At 41.8% G+C, this 19,258-nt stretch overlaps 1 protein-coding gene across 1 annotated transcript in view; it reads right to left on the bottom strand.

Moving 5' to 3' along the window:
• Positions 1 to 15,612, bottom strand: part of dock2 (dedicator of cytokinesis 2) — an 85,495-nt gene extending 69,883 nt beyond the window's left edge. Inside the window, exons 1-21 of the mRNA XM_084549633.1 lie at positions 15,220 to 15,612; positions 13,319 to 13,402; positions 12,970 to 13,010; positions 12,771 to 12,826; positions 12,586 to 12,682; positions 12,344 to 12,492; positions 11,970 to 12,105; positions 11,339 to 11,496; positions 10,171 to 10,252; positions 9,842 to 9,977; positions 9,106 to 9,181; positions 8,853 to 8,929; positions 7,083 to 7,333; positions 6,655 to 6,753; positions 6,443 to 6,515; positions 6,031 to 6,134; positions 4,619 to 4,817; positions 3,025 to 3,122; positions 2,847 to 2,936; positions 2,499 to 2,599; positions 182 to 316 (exon numbers count right to left, since the gene is read on the bottom strand). Of these exons, the coding sequence (XP_084405759.1) occupies positions 182 to 316; positions 2,499 to 2,599; positions 2,847 to 2,936; positions 3,025 to 3,122; positions 4,619 to 4,817; positions 6,031 to 6,134; positions 6,443 to 6,515; positions 6,655 to 6,753; positions 7,083 to 7,333; positions 8,853 to 8,929; positions 9,106 to 9,181; positions 9,842 to 9,977; positions 10,171 to 10,252; positions 11,339 to 11,496; positions 11,970 to 12,105; positions 12,344 to 12,492; positions 12,586 to 12,682; positions 12,771 to 12,826; positions 12,970 to 13,010; positions 13,319 to 13,402; positions 15,220 to 15,262 (2,285 nt within the window). The 5' untranslated portion in view covers positions 15,263 to 15,612. The remainder of the gene's footprint in view (positions 1 to 181; positions 317 to 2,498; positions 2,600 to 2,846; positions 2,937 to 3,024; positions 3,123 to 4,618; positions 4,818 to 6,030; positions 6,135 to 6,442; positions 6,516 to 6,654; positions 6,754 to 7,082; positions 7,334 to 8,852; positions 8,930 to 9,105; positions 9,182 to 9,841; positions 9,978 to 10,170; positions 10,253 to 11,338; positions 11,497 to 11,969; positions 12,106 to 12,343; positions 12,493 to 12,585; positions 12,683 to 12,770; positions 12,827 to 12,969; positions 13,011 to 13,318; positions 13,403 to 15,219) is intronic.
• Positions 15,613 to 19,258: the final 3,646 nt, after the last annotated feature.

The raw sequence follows: 19,258 nt of genomic DNA, 5'->3' as shown, positions 1-19,258 counted from the left end.
TCTCGCCGAGCTGTCTAAAACAATTACTTTGCCAATGCAGAGTCACTGGGTTCTGTGTGTGCGCCTCTTCAGACTCTCCGTTTGCGTTGTTGCGGAACCAAAATCAAAATCGACGACACTATCGTGATGATCAATTCAGACAACAACAACAACAAAAAAAATAAATAAATGACACACTTACTGGGAGTAAAGCATGCGTGAACGGACGATGAACTTGAAGATGTACTCGAGGGCTTTGAGGGTTCGGAGGATGGGCTCACATTGTTCTCCTCGACTGGACACATCCAGATATCTCTTCAACACCGACATCAGCTTTCTGGGAGAGGAAGATATGGGAAAGAGAAGAGAAGAAACATCAAACTCATTCAGACAGAATTGACATTTATTTTTTGATGTTCTACAGGTTGGAAAGTTAATTACCAACTCCATTTTTCACTTCCACAGAGCAGAAAGACAGAAGGCAACAGAGTGAGAGCGAAAGAAGGAGGAAGAGAAAGACTGACAGAAAGGTGGCCGTGGAAAACAGTGTTTCACACCTCAACAGATGCACCTTTCACACAGTTCGGAGACATTTTTATTTGCCCCGGTGAAGAAATCATTCTCCAACACATGCACGCCCCACAGCCGTCTTTAGGCACAAATATTCCAGTGTGCCGGAGCGGTTGTTCAAAGAATGGGTAGCACACGGTTCAGTCCAAGTTTATGACCTTCCAGCATTTGGCTGCCCAATTTCCCTCTGCGCTGTCTCAGTGGCATTGAAAACCAGCATGTTCATAACGAATCACAGCAGGCGCACAGACGGTCAAGACTTTTTAGCTTTGTGACGGCTCCATCTCCTTTAAATGGCAACAGGGGATCAACCACTAACCGGTTTAAAACTACCCAATCCTCTTAAACAATATAGAAGTCCCCTTACAAACCCTCACTGTAGTCAGGGTGGCCTTAAAAATACTACCAAAGTTATTACCATTCAGTCTCCCCTTGTTTTGGATTTATTCTTTTTGAGCAGTTTAAATGTAGTGAGGGGGAGTTAAAGAGTTTTACATAACTGCCTCCGGGCTGACAGGCGATAAGCTGCAGTGGACCTCTTAAAGAGGGTGAGGACCAACACACTAGCAGGGGAGGAGGGATGGAGTGATGATAGACAGACAGATGAACAGATGGAGCAGAGTGAAGAAAGAAAAGAGGCAAGGAGGAGAGTGAAGGGGATAATTGGGAAAGGATGCCAAAAGGAGGAGCAGAAGTAGGTTGGAGGAGGAGGCAAGAAAAGACAGCCGGAGGAGTCAGACACATCTCTAGACATGGTTTTAATTTCCTGACTGGGGCTTTGAAAATGCGAACAAATGTTTCTTCTAGTGCCCGGCTGAATCAGTGCGGTGAACTGAAAGATTGTTAGATCCAGCCAGCTAGTGGGTGGCACAGGAAAGAAGTGTATTCTAATCTTGTTCAGTGCAACAAAGGGCAGCACAAATACTGACCTCCAGTGGAAACTACATACAGTGCAGTATTTAGTCACTTAACATTAGAACTTCAGATGATTAATACTGCAATAAAGAAAAGTATTTTACTTTAAGATGTCCCCTCTAACTTTTAGGTAACCACAAAACAGTCCAGCTTTTGATTATCTGACAGGCAGGACTTTATAATTCTAAAGTGGTGGCACAATTGTCTGATGAAATGCTTTGATGACCGTGCAGTCTTTGTTAGAAATGAAAATTGTACAATGATGGTATGATTTGGGGTTTGCTGATCATCCCTGTTGTCGACACTGGCGCAATGTCAAGCTGTGGGTGCCAAGAACAAAAAGTGTCTGACAAATGCTAATAATGTTTTTATTTTTTTAAAATACTTAATAAGTCTGTTCTCTCAGCCAGTAGATGTGTTTAAATGGGCAAAATAAAAATGGTACTGTGTTTGAAGCTCAAACATTGGTAAATCAGTCTGATTGTTACAGTACCTGTGTTTGCACATGCAAATGACACCATGTTTGATTTTTATCATGCATGGCAACGCAAATGATGCTGTGTCTGGGGCTGATGCCTTCATCATCGTTTTCTAATATTTCTATTGTCATCGTATAAGAAAACACAATATCTGCCTCTGGCTGCAGGTTTGAGGTGTTGCATGTTCACATCATGCTGCGTTGCACCGTGAAGGCAACACAATGGATTTCATGGAGAAACCTCTTTCTGTTTGTTGAGCGGTTATTGTCATATGTCTCTGTGATTTTAACAGCAATGAGACCAGAAATGTGACTGGCTGAGAGTGGCTCTTGTTTACATTCAGTTTCGCCAAACCCTTTTGAACATTGTACTGCTGCACCTGCATGAATCCAAAGAGCAGGTGCGCTTCAAGACGCCCACACAGTTCATACACCCCTGACCTACCGCCTTACACTGGTTACTGCACTTGCACAAAAGGGGCCATTGCATTGAAAACGCTACCTTCACTCATTCAGGAATGACAGTAAGGGGCTTCTGATTTTGGAAGTAACCTACTTGTAAGCCAGCGTAGCGCTGAAATGCTGCTTGATGTAGGCCTCCAGCACTGTGTTGAAGTGCTGGAACTTTCTGTCAGCGATCAGACCTATGATGTATATCTGTCAGGACAGGAGGGAAAAAAGTCAGAGTCAGTAACAAGTTTATGTTTAGTAGTAAACATTTATAAGGCAGGTATGAAGTTATGTGCAGTCATCTGACGGACGTGTTCATTTGGAAAAAGATGGACAGGCACACACACACTGATGTCAGCCTCAATACACACAGAGACAGCCTGTCAAGAAATGAGCTGCTCACCCGCAGAGTGAGACCCACAAATATTTTCACAGTAAACACACACACACTCACCAAGGCATCAAACACAAGGATGTCATAGTCGTCAGTCTGAGAGTGCTCCATCATGATGTTGAACAAGGCATCCAGCGTGTCCTGCAGGAACTACACACACATAGACAGGGGCAGTGAGGGCGCACACATAACAGCGCACATACATATGCAAAGACACACTTGTATTCACGCCACTGACCTTGACCACCTCCTCTCCATCGATGATTTTGAGTTTCTCGAGGTTTTCCTTGAGGAGTTCAGGTCGAGTTCTCCACTTGAGCAGCCCCAGCAGGCCCACTGAGGAGGAGACACACACAGAATATGTTCAGTGTTTTGTTCAGTTGCATGCATGAAGGTAAACGCACGGTGCAGCGCGGAGGTACAGCAGCATCTTGGAGCGGATGCTGTTCAAAAGAAATATGGCGGAAAAGTCTTCTCAGCTGAACTTTTAATTATAAAAATATAAAACTTTTTCTCTTTCTGTCCTCAAGTATTTGACAAGTGTTTTTTCCTTCAGTGTTGCACAGAATCAATTGAAACTGCGCCCACCAGCTTTAATATAATGTGAAGGACTGAAGTTGTTTTGCTTCATTTATACTACAAAAAATATATATATTCTGACAATCACAATTTGCTGCTTTCCCCTGTTCTATATCGCCGTATGTAATTTTAATGGTTGGTGTTTGGGATTTTCAGCATTTAATCACAAACGCAAATATATACATACAGCTTTGGATCATTTGTGAACAGAGCCTGCACCTCTAGTTAGTTCATCCGAATATTTAAAGCTGCGTTTTCTCCGGTTAATTCTGATACAGTTCGACGTGGGGCAGATTTCCATGTTACCGTAGGGCTGCCCGCTTTAAAGCTCAGTGCTTTCCCTGTCCAATAATTTCTAACTCACCAGGCCAAGCTGCACATCTGGTGGGTGGCCCTAAACAACACCGTGCGCACGCCTGAATGTGTCTATGTGCGTGTGGTACAGGTGATTAATACAGCAGGGTAATGTTCATTATAGTGATGGACTGGCTTCCTCGGTAGCAGCTGTTGCACCGCACCTGTGTCTGATGCACCTTACTGTCTGGACTGTACGTGCATTCAGGCGTTCGTAGATGCGGATGTGCACCTTGGCGTGTGCGTGTCTCGCCTGCGTGGCTGACAGACTGAGTGTGTAGGACAAAATGACGATACTCCCAGCTAATAAAACCCACGCATACACACACAGCCCTCCTACTTTCATCCTGTGCCTACTATTCCGTGAACACAACACACACTCGCAGTTCTGGCAAAAAAGGAAAAAACAAAAAGAAACTAATTAATATTCTGCTGACTCACTGTGAATCGAGTAGATGTCTCCTTTACTCTAATCTCAGCTTTTGACCTTAAACCAAATAATAATAACACTGCCTAAAACGTATTTCACCAACTTTATGGGTTTTCAATTGAGAAATGTGAAGACGACAAGACACCACATTAGAGATTCACGTAGTGGATTTGTCCTCTATCAAATTTCACAGCCACCCGATGATTCATTTTCTTGCCCTGCCCTTATTACTCTGTCGAAAGAAGATGTTAATTAATGATTTTTTGATGCGTCAGTTTTAATTTCAAACACCCTCCTCCTCTTAACATCTGCTCTGACCTTTCTCCAACTTCTGCGCGCATATGTTCGCTTTTCTGAACAAAAACTGTTTGCCCTGCCAAGTCTCCGGAGCAGTAATGTCGGCACAATGTCAAAAAAAAGGGGGGCATTTAAACACTGTACCACCAGCATTGCGCACGCTTGAACTTACCATTTTGGGTGAGCTTGGTGGAGCACACCAGAGTCGAGATGGTGAAGCTGTCTCTGGAGCTGACCGACAGGCCTCCGCTCCCGGACACACTGCTGGAGCTGCGGCTCAGCCCTGACCCCTTGTGGGGGTCGCCGTGCTGGTGGCGAGTCGAGGGCAAGGGCAAGTAGCAGTTCACATCTTCCATGCGCTTGCTGTCACCCTGTCAGGAGATAAAAAAGAAAAAAAAAAAGATTGTTTCGAAACATGAATGCTGACACACCAGGAGTGGTAAAACTTTGCTAATGATGGCGCATATGTTTGGTGGGTGTCTCGACAGCACAGGGAAAAGAATTTGTTGTCTTGATACGAATATGTGAGCAGAGAAATGGTAGAGACTGGGATGTAAAGCACCTGCTGTGTTTTGTCAGGCTAGCGCTGAAGGAAAAAGATGACAGTGGCGATCCTTTTTGATGACTATGCCTTGTCTTCTTCTGCCTAACTCAACTTCAGGTTGTAAACTCATAACTTTAGAAACAGCTAGGCCAGGCAGGTCAGAGATGAGAAAATGAGGTGAGCTTTTTTTTTTTTCTTAGCATCTACATTTCCAATTTTTTTTATTTATTTATTTTTATATGACAAAACTTTATATCCTCCGCATTGTTAAATATTTAAATTCAACGTTTTAACCCAAACTATCACTCTCCTTTCGTTAATACCACCCCAATAAATGATGAGTGACCGCTGCAAAAATGGCGGAGCAGGAGACTTGAAGCAGTGAGTGGCACAGAGATCAAGAGGAACGCAGGGATAACGAGAGATAATCGAGAAAAAGGGCACAGGGGAATCATCCATTGGGTCTTTGAGTGAATCACGAGTAATTAATCTTCATTGCATTTGGCATTTAATCAATAGGGGGATTCAGTCTTAGCTTTGGCTCATTTGGCAGGAAATCTATTGGCTTCACTCAACCCGTCTTGGTGGCTATAAGCTCCTCACTTTACAGTATGTTTAGGTCTATTTTAAGGATTCTCACAGCCACAGTCATTATGAAATTCTTTCCTCTGTATTAATATCTTTGTTAATGTCTGTGTTAACAATTCTGTGTGCTTAAGCTCTCTGTTAAGTCTGGATGAGTTACCACTTTCATTTTACCCACTACCTTCATATTTATTGTAGCTCAGCAGTTCAAACCACAATTGTTTGATCCAACTAAAGTCATTAGGTTCTGATTTGTGTCTGTATACTGTGTGTTCACATCAATAACGCCATTATTCTGGAGTGAATGGACACTGGAGGGTGATGGAGATGAAATTGTGGCGCAATAGATTGGAAGTTGGATGCCCACTGTTAAATAAATCATTTATTATTTTGTCAATCCCTTTTTCTTTTGAAAGACATTGAACCCATTGATCTGTTTTTCCACTCGATCTGACCTTGAAGACTATGAGGTCATGCAGCCCATCCTGTAGAACCGTCCCATCGTCCTTCATGAGGCGCACAAAAGCCATAGCAAAGTTCTTCTCGCTCTTGTCCTTAGCTGCAGATGAAGGAGAAGGAAGTGGAAAAGAGAGCCGTCAGGTCAGGGGGAAAAAAATCACACCAATGAAATAGGGAAAGGAAGAAGGAGGGGGTGAGACATGGGAGGAAGAAAAACTACTCATTTATGTAACCAAGTGTGTGTGTGTGTGTGTGTGTGTGTAATGATGCCGTGGGTCATTTTCCTAATTGCTTCCAATCATTTGGTCCTCTCAGTGTCACATCACACTCAGGGGAACTGAGGAGAGGTGCTAGAACTGTGGATTTATTAAGACACAGATAGGTAGTGGAACAGAGGATGATACTCACACTCTTGGGAAGAGCGGTGTCTGAACATGAAGCGTAAATGAATCTTGTGCATCTCCTCCAGAGGGACTGCCACCTGAAGGATACCTCATGTTATTGTAGAATACAATGCGACAGATATGTTAAAGATATACCCTATTCTGTCGCCATATAGCAACCAGATATTTCAAGTAAACTGAAAGCGAATGGTAGAGGAGGAGGAAACACACACACACCTTAAATGTCTCCATCCAGCGGGGCTGTTTGATTTGGTAGTAGATGACGGACCTGTACTCACTGACCGCCTTATCCCCTGCTCCCAGACAGATGGAGTTCTAAGAAAAAGGGAGGAAGAGAAATTGTGTCAGAGCAACTCCGAGGCTTTTATTTGTGTGTGTGTGTGTGTGTGAGTGTATCCATGTATGCCTAATATGGACTTTCAGCGTGGGATAATGCCCCTGACTATATGAGAGGGTGCTTGATCGGTGTTGTGCTTGCTCACTGGCCCATGCTAACCCAATCTATTAAAACACCACAAATGTTTTTACCACACACACACTCTCAGACCCCACACACACAAAGCAAATGCTTAAATAAAATTCCTCCCCTCTTTAAACACACAACATGCCCTGTCTGTCGTGCGTCGTCTCTACGCGCTGCTCACCTGTATGACTTTGCCCTCCTCATCGCAGACCAACATGATGACCTCCACGTTTTTCTGCGTCGTCTTGTTATACTTGTCGAAGTCGCCGCCCTGCAGGGTGAGGTAGATGTCATTGCGAACATCTCCGGGCATTATGATCTCCGGAAAGCCCAGCTTGCGGGCCACCACGGTGCTGCGGTCCACCAGGTGAGGATATTCTTTCCGAATCTGAACTACGTCCCCAACGAGAGCTTTCATGGTGACCCACAGACCTGGCAGGTGGGATTAGAAAAGGAGAAAGCTTATGTTTTAAAAGAAGAATGAATCGCTGTGAGGGTGCTCTGTTACCACAGCAGTATTCTCAGTTTTCTTAACATACTCTAAACATATATACATATTGGTCATTTGACAATGGCCGGCCTATATTGGTAATATAATCATTGTTACTTATTGATAACTACTCAGGCTTTTTAGTATATTACTGTATCACGTAACAGGCCACAGAGGGAGAACTATAGGACCTTTATGCTGATAACTTGCATGGAAGCCAGTCACATCAAACAATTATTTATTTGACAGCATGTCTCTATCTATGAGAGAGTTAACACTTCACATAACTTCGTGGGACCAAACATCAATAAATTTAAACCATTTACTGAAACAAACAGGCACCACTCCAGTCTGTATTAAATGAGAAAACAAATGAGTTTTCATTAGTGCCCGCACGTAAGTAAATTCAAATGGAAGGAAGCCAAATAAATGAAAAAAGAATTCCCGGGTCCTGTATTATTGAAACTGAATTTAAATCATTTTAAGATTCATTCAGGAAGAGCAGGAACTCTTAAACACAAGGTCTGAAGGTTGAACTTAATGTGTGGTGCACTTTGTGTCAAATCCTTGCAGGTGTGGGCTATGGCTGCTGCTGCTGCTGCAGTCTAGACTGTTATCAATAGTGCAAAATGTGTGTTTAATATTTGGGAAAGGGGTGTCAAACAGGGGAGTGAGAAGGAACAAGAAAAGATAATGGTATTATTATAACAGACAGAGATGTGCTTTTAAAGAATATGGGCTCTCAAAGCTTTCAGTGGCAAAGCAAAGGAAATTAATGGGGAAGGGGAAAAGGGTGAGCTATTTTAGGCAAATACATAGTTGGTCAAATCTAGACTGCGTCACAAACCCACATTTTCAAGGCTAGCCACAATCCTACGGGGAAAACTGTGTGCGTGTGTGTGTATCTATGTAGCAAAATCATCTCAAAGTGAGAGGAAGGAAAGATTAGGGGTGAGCAATGTTAAGAACGGACATCTGGTGGCCTGAGGTGCTCCTTCCCTATCTGCTCGTCCGGGTGCTCCTTTCATATCTAGGTTATGCCCAGGGCTTTCAGGGGCGGGAGGAAGATAAAACCTGAGCGATAACAGGACAGCCCAACATGCAGGGTTAATCTATGCGGAACAAGACAGCGTCACCCATAGGGGTTGTCAAAATCAGCCATAAACATGAGGTAGTGGGCAGCAAGACTGAAGGCCCGTGACAGAGACATAAAGGGTAAGTAATATGAAAACAGCAGCTCAAGGGCGAAGGCTATCTATCAGGATAATGTCCTCCATTCTGAAGTGCGGAGAGGAGAGGCGAGGATGTTATGAGAAAATAGCCATTTCATCTGAACACAAATGACTGCAACATGCACAGTCCAGGGGGGGAACCTTAAGCACATAGAGGACCTCTGACATTTGCACGAAATGTAACATGGGCAGGAAACAGAAAGAAAGGCCTGCAAGTGTGAAACTGTACCTTGGCCACCGCTGTCTCCTCGTAATGCTGTCACTTTGTTCAGCAAGGTGTGGAGGAAGTCGTTCTCAGCAACTACCCTGGAAATGCAAACGCAAAGGTCACCATTTGATCCTAAAATACCCCAGATGCTGAGTAAACCTCTACACACACTGAGCTGAATTTTTGCTATTTTAGTTATATAGAAGACCTCCGAACGGATTTCACCGCGGAAGAAAAGGCCAAATAGGCAATAAAGGAGGAAAATAGGACATACGGGAAGAAGGGGATGAAATACTGCTTCTCCTCATCGCATTCAATCTTCCCTTTGATGATGTCGCTAATGTCCATCACTGCCAGGAAGAGAAAACAAATGCGTCTCTGATGACAAAGTGAAACAAAGCACTGTACAGTAACTTGTGATGTGGCTTCAAATCACAAAAACAGAAAGCGAACTAGATAGATGTTTTGTGAGGTTATATGAGGACATTCGGCAACTGCTTTTGATAAAGTGGAAGCAACAACAGCCTAAAGGATGAAAAAAAAAGAAAAAAAAGAAAGGAGTTAATGGATACCATCAATATTTTATTTTTTTGTGCAAAGATTGTGGTTGTACCCGGTGGCTCCCAGGAGTAAATATGGGCCATAACAAGTGAAACATATTACTCTATCCTTCAGGGAACAAAAGTAAAGATGACTGCGGAGGTTTCTCACTAAAAGTCATTAGTGTTGGCAAAAACTGTGAAATCTGGGAACAGAATGAGAGACAATAGTCCATTCTGTCAAAGAACAAAATAAATTGCAGCTTTCAGACACAAGTTAAAGGTTCTTTTTAAACAAAAAAAGGTTTATGTTTAGACTTTGCCTTTGAGCTAGTTGCCCCTAAACTTTGGAACTTCTCTCCCATTGGACACTTTTATTTACTTATTTAACAATGAGATAAGGATTCATTTAAAAGCACCTCACATTTATAAAATAAATGGAATAAAATGCTTTGTCTCCTATTAGAGTACCTGCCACCCCAAAGGGCCGTCTCAGACCAACAGTGCACTTCTTGTTGTGCACTTCCTTCAGGTCCATCCTGCCCACCCTCACTATTTGACAGATCAGATAAATCTTCTCTCTGCTCAGGTCCTTGTTCCCCAAGTCCTGGTGGACAAATAAAGAGAGACTGTAAGTGAAAGCACAGCGAGTGGAAATAATTGATGAAACGAAAAGAAGAAAAAAAAAAAAAAAAAGCTATGTCATCTTATGACAGAAAACGAGTCCATTCATTCCATCACAGTGAGAATATCTACAGAGCTGAGAAACAGTACGACAGTGCCCTCTTGTGGCTACTTACTGTAAAGACTACTTTCAGGTTGTTGAGCATGTCAATCTCCTTGGGGAAGCCTCTGCTGCCCCAGCGTACCAAGTAGTTCTCACTGCAGAATGGTAGGATACATTAGTGTTCAGTGCAATATTAATAATCGATATAATAGTTTTACACAACACTGCTGCAGTATTGATAAAGATGATCTCATCCTTTATAGCGGAAACTGTTTTTTGTTCCCTCTAATTCTCGCCCAAATAAAATTCTGCACACAGCAGCCTGGATGCTATACTTTAGCACAGTGCATGCAGTGTATTGATGTGGTATTAAAGAATTTCAGGGATACTAAAGTTCAAATGTTCCAATCATCTCCTGTCAGGCACATGAAACCGCTCATATTAGCCTGCGCGACTGCATAATAATTTTGATTTGAGGGGTAAAAGGACAACCCTTCTTTTCCCGGCACTCAAGAATGCACAAGGCACTGGCAGAGGGGTTGTACGGAAAGTAAAACAATCAACATGAACAAAAAAAAGCTGCCCTTCTACAGACAGACGGACGGACAAGGTGTGGAAATGGATCCTAAAAAAATAACAAAAGCCAAGCATTTAACCGATCAAAACGCACAGATGAAAGGGAATCAGGGATCAAAACAAATGGAAAGAAAGTAAAACACTATCTATCTAAAAGCTGTGGGAGCAAAAACAAGTGATCGATTCAGGTTTATCTTAATACTTTTACTTGCATTGGCTGGGACATAGATATATCCAGACTGACAGTGAGTGACAGGGCTTAACATAAGCACTGTCAGGCACCACATAGTGCTGCCAGTCAGCATCTGCTGCCCTATAATTTGTATATTCTGTATATTTATTTTTGGCATGTCATTGTTCTAATTTTGTGGGAGAGGGGAAGGAGACACATATTGACTAGAGAACGTGGCGGAAAAGGGAAGGAGAGAATGTGCAGGCTAAAGTGTGCAGACAGCTGAGGGAAGAAGGTACTGAAATAAGACCTGAACACGAAAGCTATTTTCTGTTCATTTCAGACAGTAAAGGGGAACTAAGACTAAATTAACACATTAATCTGTTTTAGTGTCAGATCTGCACATAAGGAAATCTGACTCAAAAGATAGAGTACATCAATATAAGCTATAATCTATCACATTCAGGAGCTACAAGAGGAGGACAGGAGACACCTGATGATGGTCTGTTTGTTGGGGTCGTAGAGGGACATGAAGAGCTCCGAGTCCTCTCCGATGCGACAGACAAAGTTCCTGACAAAGACGTAGAGGCTGTGGGTGGGGGAAGACTGGATCCGTGCTGAGATCCCGCTGTGGTCTGTCTGGATGTTGGACTGCAGGAGAGGACATAATTATGTCTGAGGACTTAACAGGATGACATGCAAAACAAAAGCCTTCCGTTTGGGAGGATCGTGGCAGATCCGGTTGGCTGGTATAATGATTTATAATTAATGGTCACTTATGAGAAATGTAACAGCTGTAGCATTCAGAGTACAGGTTATGTAAAATGGGCTGCTATGGAGTTGAGCCAATTTGGAAGAAAGTTAATTCTTTATTTTGTTAAGAGGGCAGACATGACAGGCAATTAAAATTCATTATCCATGACATTTTCAGGTAGATAAAGTTTCATTTTACTAGAATTGTGATCGCGTGTCTAGTTCAGCCCATGAGAGGTTAAAGGACTTTATCCAGATAAGTTTCTTGACAAACCGCAAACCGCAACATCGTCAAAGCTGCCAGATAAAGCGTGTTGTATTTATATTTAAGTCACACACCCACCCTCCCCCTCCTGCTCACTGTGCTGTACCTGCTCCTCTTTGATGCGTTCATTGATCTTGGCTGTGGCCTCCTCATGGGCCCGAAAGAGACTGATGACACTAGCTCGCTCGGGGTCCAAGATGTTCCCATCCTCGTCTCGAACAACCTGGTCCAGCTCGAGGATCCTGGAGTATCAAAGTTGAGCATTGGGAGGATTGTTGGAAGATGAACAAGGGCGAAGGAAGAGCAGCAGGAGAAAATTAATATACGTAATAGAGACAAATTATGTTGCGGAGCAGAAGGTAAAGGGGGTGGTAGATGGATTCATTAGAAAAAGAAATGCAACTCGGGGAACAGTTTGTTTGACATAACGTTTAAACAATGACAATATATCAATATGTATTTTTTTTAGTGCAGACATACTTGTTGCCATAATCAATCTTGGAAGTAACTTTCTGCTTAAGCTCCTTGAATTCATCACTAGGCAGGGTGCCAGACAGGAGCTGAGAACGCCACTCCATCAGTTCCCACATGAGGGTCTTGACCTGCTTCACGCGGATCTGTTTATTGGCCTGGACAGACAGACGTACTGGAGTTAGATTCACATGCACAAACACACGTATTCAGATACAGTAATAGTGTTCTTTTAATGTTAATGTTTATACCACAAAGAGCTGCTTCCACATGCTTCCCCACTCCCTCAATGTGGTGGTCACCTCCTTCACCAGGGGCATCTCTGCAAGCAGCACCACTTGTTCATCTCTGGAGTCACACACACGCACGAGAACGGGACAAATTCAGAATTTTTGTAACTTTCGATGTCCATTTTTTTCTTTCTTATATCACTCACCCTCGATTTTCAATGACGACCTCCTTTAGATGGACAAAACTGGCAGGGAACACTCCCTGGACGGCAATACACACAGACAAGGAAGGAAAAAAATAAATCGGTGATGAGTGACGCTTCTATCCACAAAACACAGTATAGCTCTGAGCTGAATAAAGCTGGCTGGTTATGCATGTACGGTTATTTGCTTGTGGGCTCTTACCCGTTGGGATTTGTTCCGAGCCAAGTAGCCTTTGTACCATCCTGAAAGAAAATGAACGCCATCTTAATATCGGATAACCTGTGCATAATCTTTAACTGATAAAAAGTCTAAGGTGAAATTGGTTCACAATACATTTTACAGTAATATTACTTAACTATACTTGCAAGGAGTTTTATTAAACTGAAATACCCATAAATAGCTAACACCTTTGAAGTGCTATAAATTTTTTGTATAACAACAGCAATGTAAAGACACGGATTAACATGAAAACAAGATAGCACTGTTATTTAGGAGAACCATGCCAAGTTAGCAATGTTATTAGCGATTGAATATCCTTAGATATTCTTACCTTCACAGACCTCCTGGATGTGGACCATATCTCCTATCTCCAGGGAAAGTTGCCTTTTTCCTTGGCCAACAAAATTCCACTTCACTAAAGAAAGAAATAGTCATGGTTTGATGTGGAAAGCATTTAAAACCACCGTCATGGTCCAGTGAAGTAAAGCACAGCCAAGCGCTTCAGTAATATGAATGTTAGCACAAGCAGAAAGCCGCCTTGATTCCACGTGCATGTTGGAGGCTAAAGAAACAAGTAGCTATGGTGAGGGACAAGAATTCTGCGCCTTTCAATGGCAGGAAGCTACTACAGAAAAATTGAAATATTTCACATGTGCAGTCCTGATCGACTGTCAACACGAGCAAATAATGACCGCCAACAAAGTGAACAAGCCTGTACATTTTAATTGGTAGTATTTAGAACCTTTAGTCTACCTTTTTCCAGACAGGATGTATTTTAGTGGTTGGGATTTGTGTTTTCTCAAACAAAAATGGCAAAAAATGTCTTGTTCTGGCAACTGTGAAGACTGGCTGCTTTTCCTTTCCTTCCACTTTAGGTTAATGATGGTCAGATAAAATGGGCAATCCGTCAATGACGCCAGCAGGTGTGGAAATTTTTTTTTTTTCATTTTGCCACGCAGTGTTTTCTAACATGTCTCTCAGCTCATTTATCAATCACTCGGTCTAAACAATGAGAAGACATATTTAATGTACAGTATATGCAACAGTTGCAGCAACACACGCTGCAGGAAAGGGCACCGCAGCGTTTGCATGACAGTGCATTGGCAGCAGCTAGGGTTCACTCCCTCGCAAAGGGCGCAGGGGATACGGTTTCGTCTGCAGCAGCTCACGGGCTAGATCTGCTTCATTTGTGCTTAAAATGGTCTGGACTATAAATATGTGCTACTACAAAATTACTGATAAAAACACATTTGTGTAATGTACGTGCATAACGTTATAACTATACAGCTTCAAACTCGCACAAGCTTCCTTCGTACTTCCTGCGTTGAACTCTTACACAGACCAGGAAGATGTACTCTATAGAACCAGACACAGATACAGACAGATCTAGATGTCATCGTTTCCTTAACTAATTACAGTTGCAACTGGTTTTAAATGGAATCATTTTTGATTTATTGACAGATTTTCTTGTCTATAAGCTATAAGCAATATCACTAGCAGGATAAATAATCTTTAAATCTATTAATTTTTCACAGTATAAACTATACAACCTATTACGTGTAACAGATAAATCAACACAATGGCTGCAGCAGGCCAGTGAACCTATTACTGCGGTGTTTTAGAAATCAGAACTCAGTCTTCTCTTGCCCAGCTTGTGGCTGCTTTGCATATCTAATGGAAACACACTCAGAGCAGCTCCGCCATATTAAACCCACACACCAGATAACGTACACACTGTCTGCTCTTGCACAGTCTCGGATTCATTCCTGGCCAAAATCAATCTTTTCCCTCTTGACATTGTAATTTTTGCGACTAAATTATTTTGTAGCTTCTGTATATATATATATATGTGTGTGTGTGTGTGTGGGTGTGGGTGTGTGTGCTGCGTAATGTACAGTGTGTGGATACTGCTAACTGCTGCTTTCATCGACATCAGACGGCAGCTTTGCACATTTTAGCCCTCACACACATTCCACTGCAGCGACTGAGAGTTTAGTTGCACTGATGTTAAATGATGAATGTAAGATCTTCTGGAGGGATCAAGAGAGCTGTGTGCATCCTAAAGTTCGTTAGGCCGTTAGCACCTGCTCACATCCCGTCTAGCAGGAAGTGATGGCCATTTATTTTTGTCGTTCCTATTCATTGGACGGAGAGTTTACCATTTCACCAGAAAGAGAAAAGCCATATTGACATGTACGTGCACGCACAACTCACAATGTTTAATTCACTTACCTACACCAAACCGCTCTGTAGTGGTCCTTGTCCAAGGAGCCATGATTGCAAGTAGACCCACTTTCTAAAGTTAGTCTTGTCTGTCTGATTCACCTCCTATTGTATTTATCGGCCTTAACTTCTCACTTCTGCATTTGTTTTACTTTAAATGAAAGCAATAAGCCCATCCCCCTTTGCCTCTCTTCCTCTTCTGTCTCTTCTCTCTTCCTGCCTTCATACAGTTAAGGGGAAGTGGTTGAAAACAAGGTGGAGCCCTAAGAAACCCACAGGGCCTATACAGAGTGTGAAACCTCTGTTTTGATCATTTAAACTTATTATTCTTGAATGTAAAACATCGATGATGTGTGTTGTAGTCACAGACACGCTTTAGAAGCTGATTATATCGACAGTGTCCAAGTTTAATCGCAATGCTGAACTGGGCCTGCAAATGCCCGTTTTTAATAAAGGTGAAAGGTAAAAATACCACAGAAAACAAGATACGTTATTGATTTCTTATGTAAAAAAAGAAATTTAAAAATGCCCCAGCTTGCACCTTGTAGCATCCAGTCGTTGAACCATGTATGACTTAAATCATATAGGCTGACAGCTCATACTGCCAACTCTTGCACTCTTGAACCCTCATCTTTTCCCTTTGCGCTTCACCCTTCAAACCCGTGAAATGAAAAAAAAAGGCAGTGAGAGGAAGAAGCATCACAGCGTGCAGCAATGTGTCACTGTTTTGGCGCTACTTGAAGTCCCAGCATCTTGATGCAGTTTTAAACTGATAATCTCACAGGTATGGGCACAATGCAAGATTTAAAATTATGTTCATTTTAGTCTGAATTTGCTTGTTTCGGGAATTATTATCAAATTTATTTGAAGCTAAACACTTCTTCAACATATTTGGTGAAGAAGCTAAACACCTCTTCACCAAATATGTTACTTTTCCCCCAAACCTCCTTCAGATGATGTTGCCACAGCAACCATTAGCTTCCCATTCTGAAAGCATCCTTAGCACAGCAATTGGCATCAATCATCTATGATAGATGAGAGCGCTATTACTGACATCTCCCTTGACTTTAATTACAATCTACACTTCTAGTAAATAGTCATTTTCCATTTATTGTATCAGCGAGAGTAACATTCAGCATCCAGACACACTAATCTAAAAATCCTTCTCCGTTTCAAGAAATGATCAACAAATCCCCAACCATTTTAGAAAACGAATGCCTATTTTTATTGTGAAATCAGTAAAATCAATTATTCAAACTAGTTTTAAGTGTTGGATAAATCAGCTGAACTCTCAGTGGAAACAAGGCTGACTAGAAGAATCTATCTCTACTCGTTTGATGCCAGGTGTCTACCAGACACCTCTAGTGTATCCAGGATAGAAGAATAGTTAATATACTGTAAGAGATTGTTCATCCATGACCCTGGCATTTTCAGTCAGACGATATTATTTCTTGGAAAGCTGGATTTACGATATAAAAGGGTCCCTTGGTAGTTTGGCTTTCCGACAATGAGGCTCTCAAAACCTGACAGACACGTCAAAAAGCTGACATATTATCAGCATCTCACTGCTGGCATGGCTGATGTGTTTTAGTATGCTGCTTCCGCCACACATTAATATCCCCACCTCTAAAATGAAGTGTTATTTAACAGTCATTTTCTATCTGTTTTCTCACGATTCACTTCAGCATTTATATCCACCGAGTATGAAGTTACTTAACAGTTGTCTGACCGCTAAAGCAACATAATAAAGACACGGCCACAAAACAACTCTTCGCCCTCAGAGGTTTTCACAGCTACATATTCTACATATATACTAAATACCGCCTGCAGCTTTGGGGAAGTTGCTAAGCCAACAGCTTTCAGCATGTAGGTTGATGTTTAAATGTTATAAAATAACATCAGATGTTGGTAAAATCATCATCAGAATCTTGTGAAACTGTCAGTAAAGATTTCTTAGTAGGGTAATAATCGAGTGAAAAACATTACTGACAGTTATACCAAAAAGATAAATAGAGTTGAATTTGGATAAATGATCTTGTGCAGTAATGCAGTATTGTAGAATTTAACTAATGTTTTCCAAAAGGAGCTGAGGTGAGTTTTTTGTCAGGAGGATGAATCAGTTAAACTCATATATATATATATATATATATATATATATATATATATATTTTTTTTTTTTTTTTTTTTTTTGTCCACACGATTTAGATGAGATTAGATTCATTATTAATTCAATTACTAACTTGCAAGAGATCGTTTAGACGTAGGGAGCAAAACTTATAGAGATAACGAGAACTTGCGAGATTAAATATCTTGTCAATTAGACTCAGATGAGAAGCGATATCATAGAGTCCCATATCAAGGTAGGGGATAGGGATAGAGTGTCATGAGGCTAACCGTCAGTGGTGGTGGAGCAGATAGGGAGATGGAGAGTTCATTAGGGAGGTCTTGGAGAATGAGGGGGACGTGGAGATGGGGAGGGCTGCCTGACAGATTGTCTGAAAGAACACTGCATCGAATTTAAAGACCAGAGTCTTGGGACTCTGGGATTATTGGATGAGAGCAGTGACGTGAACCAGCCAGAACAGCCCATAGTCACACTATAGGCTACAGACTGAATGTGTGGAAACAAATCTTCCTGACTGAACCGTTTACCGAATGTTTAGCATGCTTCTTTAAATTTCCATTTGCAAATTTAAAAAAAATAATAATAATTTACAACCAGTTATTTTGTTCTTAGCATGTTCACCATCAGTCAATGATTTCTTGGCTGAAATTGCCTAAAAATTTGTGTTTGATTGTGGCAAACACACTGTATCAAGTGAGCGTGCAATGATCTTACAAATCCAGAAGAGGGTAGTAGAGCTCTAAATCTTTTCATTTATTTTTTTATTTTTTTATTCACCTGGCATCTTATCTTATCACACTATGTCCTACTTTAAACTCACTGTTGACCTTAACTGTGAGCTGTGGTTTACTTCCCATAGTAAAAATTTATATTACAATGCTAATGGGATTCGAGGAACCACTGCCAACTTCCATTTGCACACTTCCATTTAGATAAACGGTCTCCTTTCTTACTCTTTTGGACAGGCCCAAATCAACCAAAGCTAAGAAACACCAAACTACCCAACTGCTTATTATAGACATCGCATGCAGAGGCAAATGACTGACGACACCACTGACGCAGAGTGCCAATCAGGTATCACCCATCATCTTAGAAATGTCAGAAGGCACTCTATAAATCTTGTTGTTATGGAAACATGGCGGGGGACGGATCTTGTCAACAAGCTATGGATTTAACACTTAGAGAAAGGTGGACTCAGAAACATTAGGAGTGATTAGAGTGAGTGACAGAATCTAAAAGAGAGGTGAGCGAACTGCAGGAAGACGGACGACGAAAGAAAGAGAAGGGACAGACAGAAAAAATGATAAAGAAAGATACTTTCGTTCATTCATTCATTCATTCATCTTCTGTAACCACTTGGCCTGTGAAGGGTCGTGCTGGGCGAGAGGCGGGGTACACCCTGGACAGGTCGCCAGTCTATCGCAGGGCTGAAAGATATGTTATCGCACCATTTTTTTTTAGTAGTGTGAACCTTGTAACTGGAACTCACAAGGAGAAATAAAGGTGGAGCCTCAGCGCATGGCAAAGAAACAAAGAAAAGAAAGAAGAAACTAACAGACTGACGAAGCCAGAGATTACCTGATACAAAGAGGAAGGAATAAAAAGAGGAAGCAGCTAAGATATTAACAAGGCCGTGGAAACTGAGAGCCAAAGACAGGGATGAGACAGATAAGGAAAACAGAGGCAAAAGTATGAAAAGGGAAGTGATAATGACTTATGAATGTTAGCCTGAAGCGCCGAAGATGAATTGACATTGGAAAGGAAGGAGAAGCCACGCCATTGCCAAAGCACATGAAAAATGGAAAGAAAGGCTGTGCCAGAAATGGGGAGATGGATTTAGAAATCTTTCTGACCCATCAGGTCACTGACATCATTCCAGACCAACTGGTGCCAATTCTCAGAGACTTGCCCAGGAGCCACCCG

The sequence above is a fragment of the Chelon labrosus genome (assembly GCF_963514085.1).
Source record: "Chelon labrosus genome assembly, chromosome: 8".
Lineage (NCBI taxonomy): Eukaryota > Metazoa > Chordata > Actinopteri > Mugiliformes > Mugilidae > Chelon > Chelon labrosus.
The sequence above is the reverse complement of the archived record's forward strand: the minus strand, read 5'-3'. Positions and strand labels throughout refer to the sequence as shown.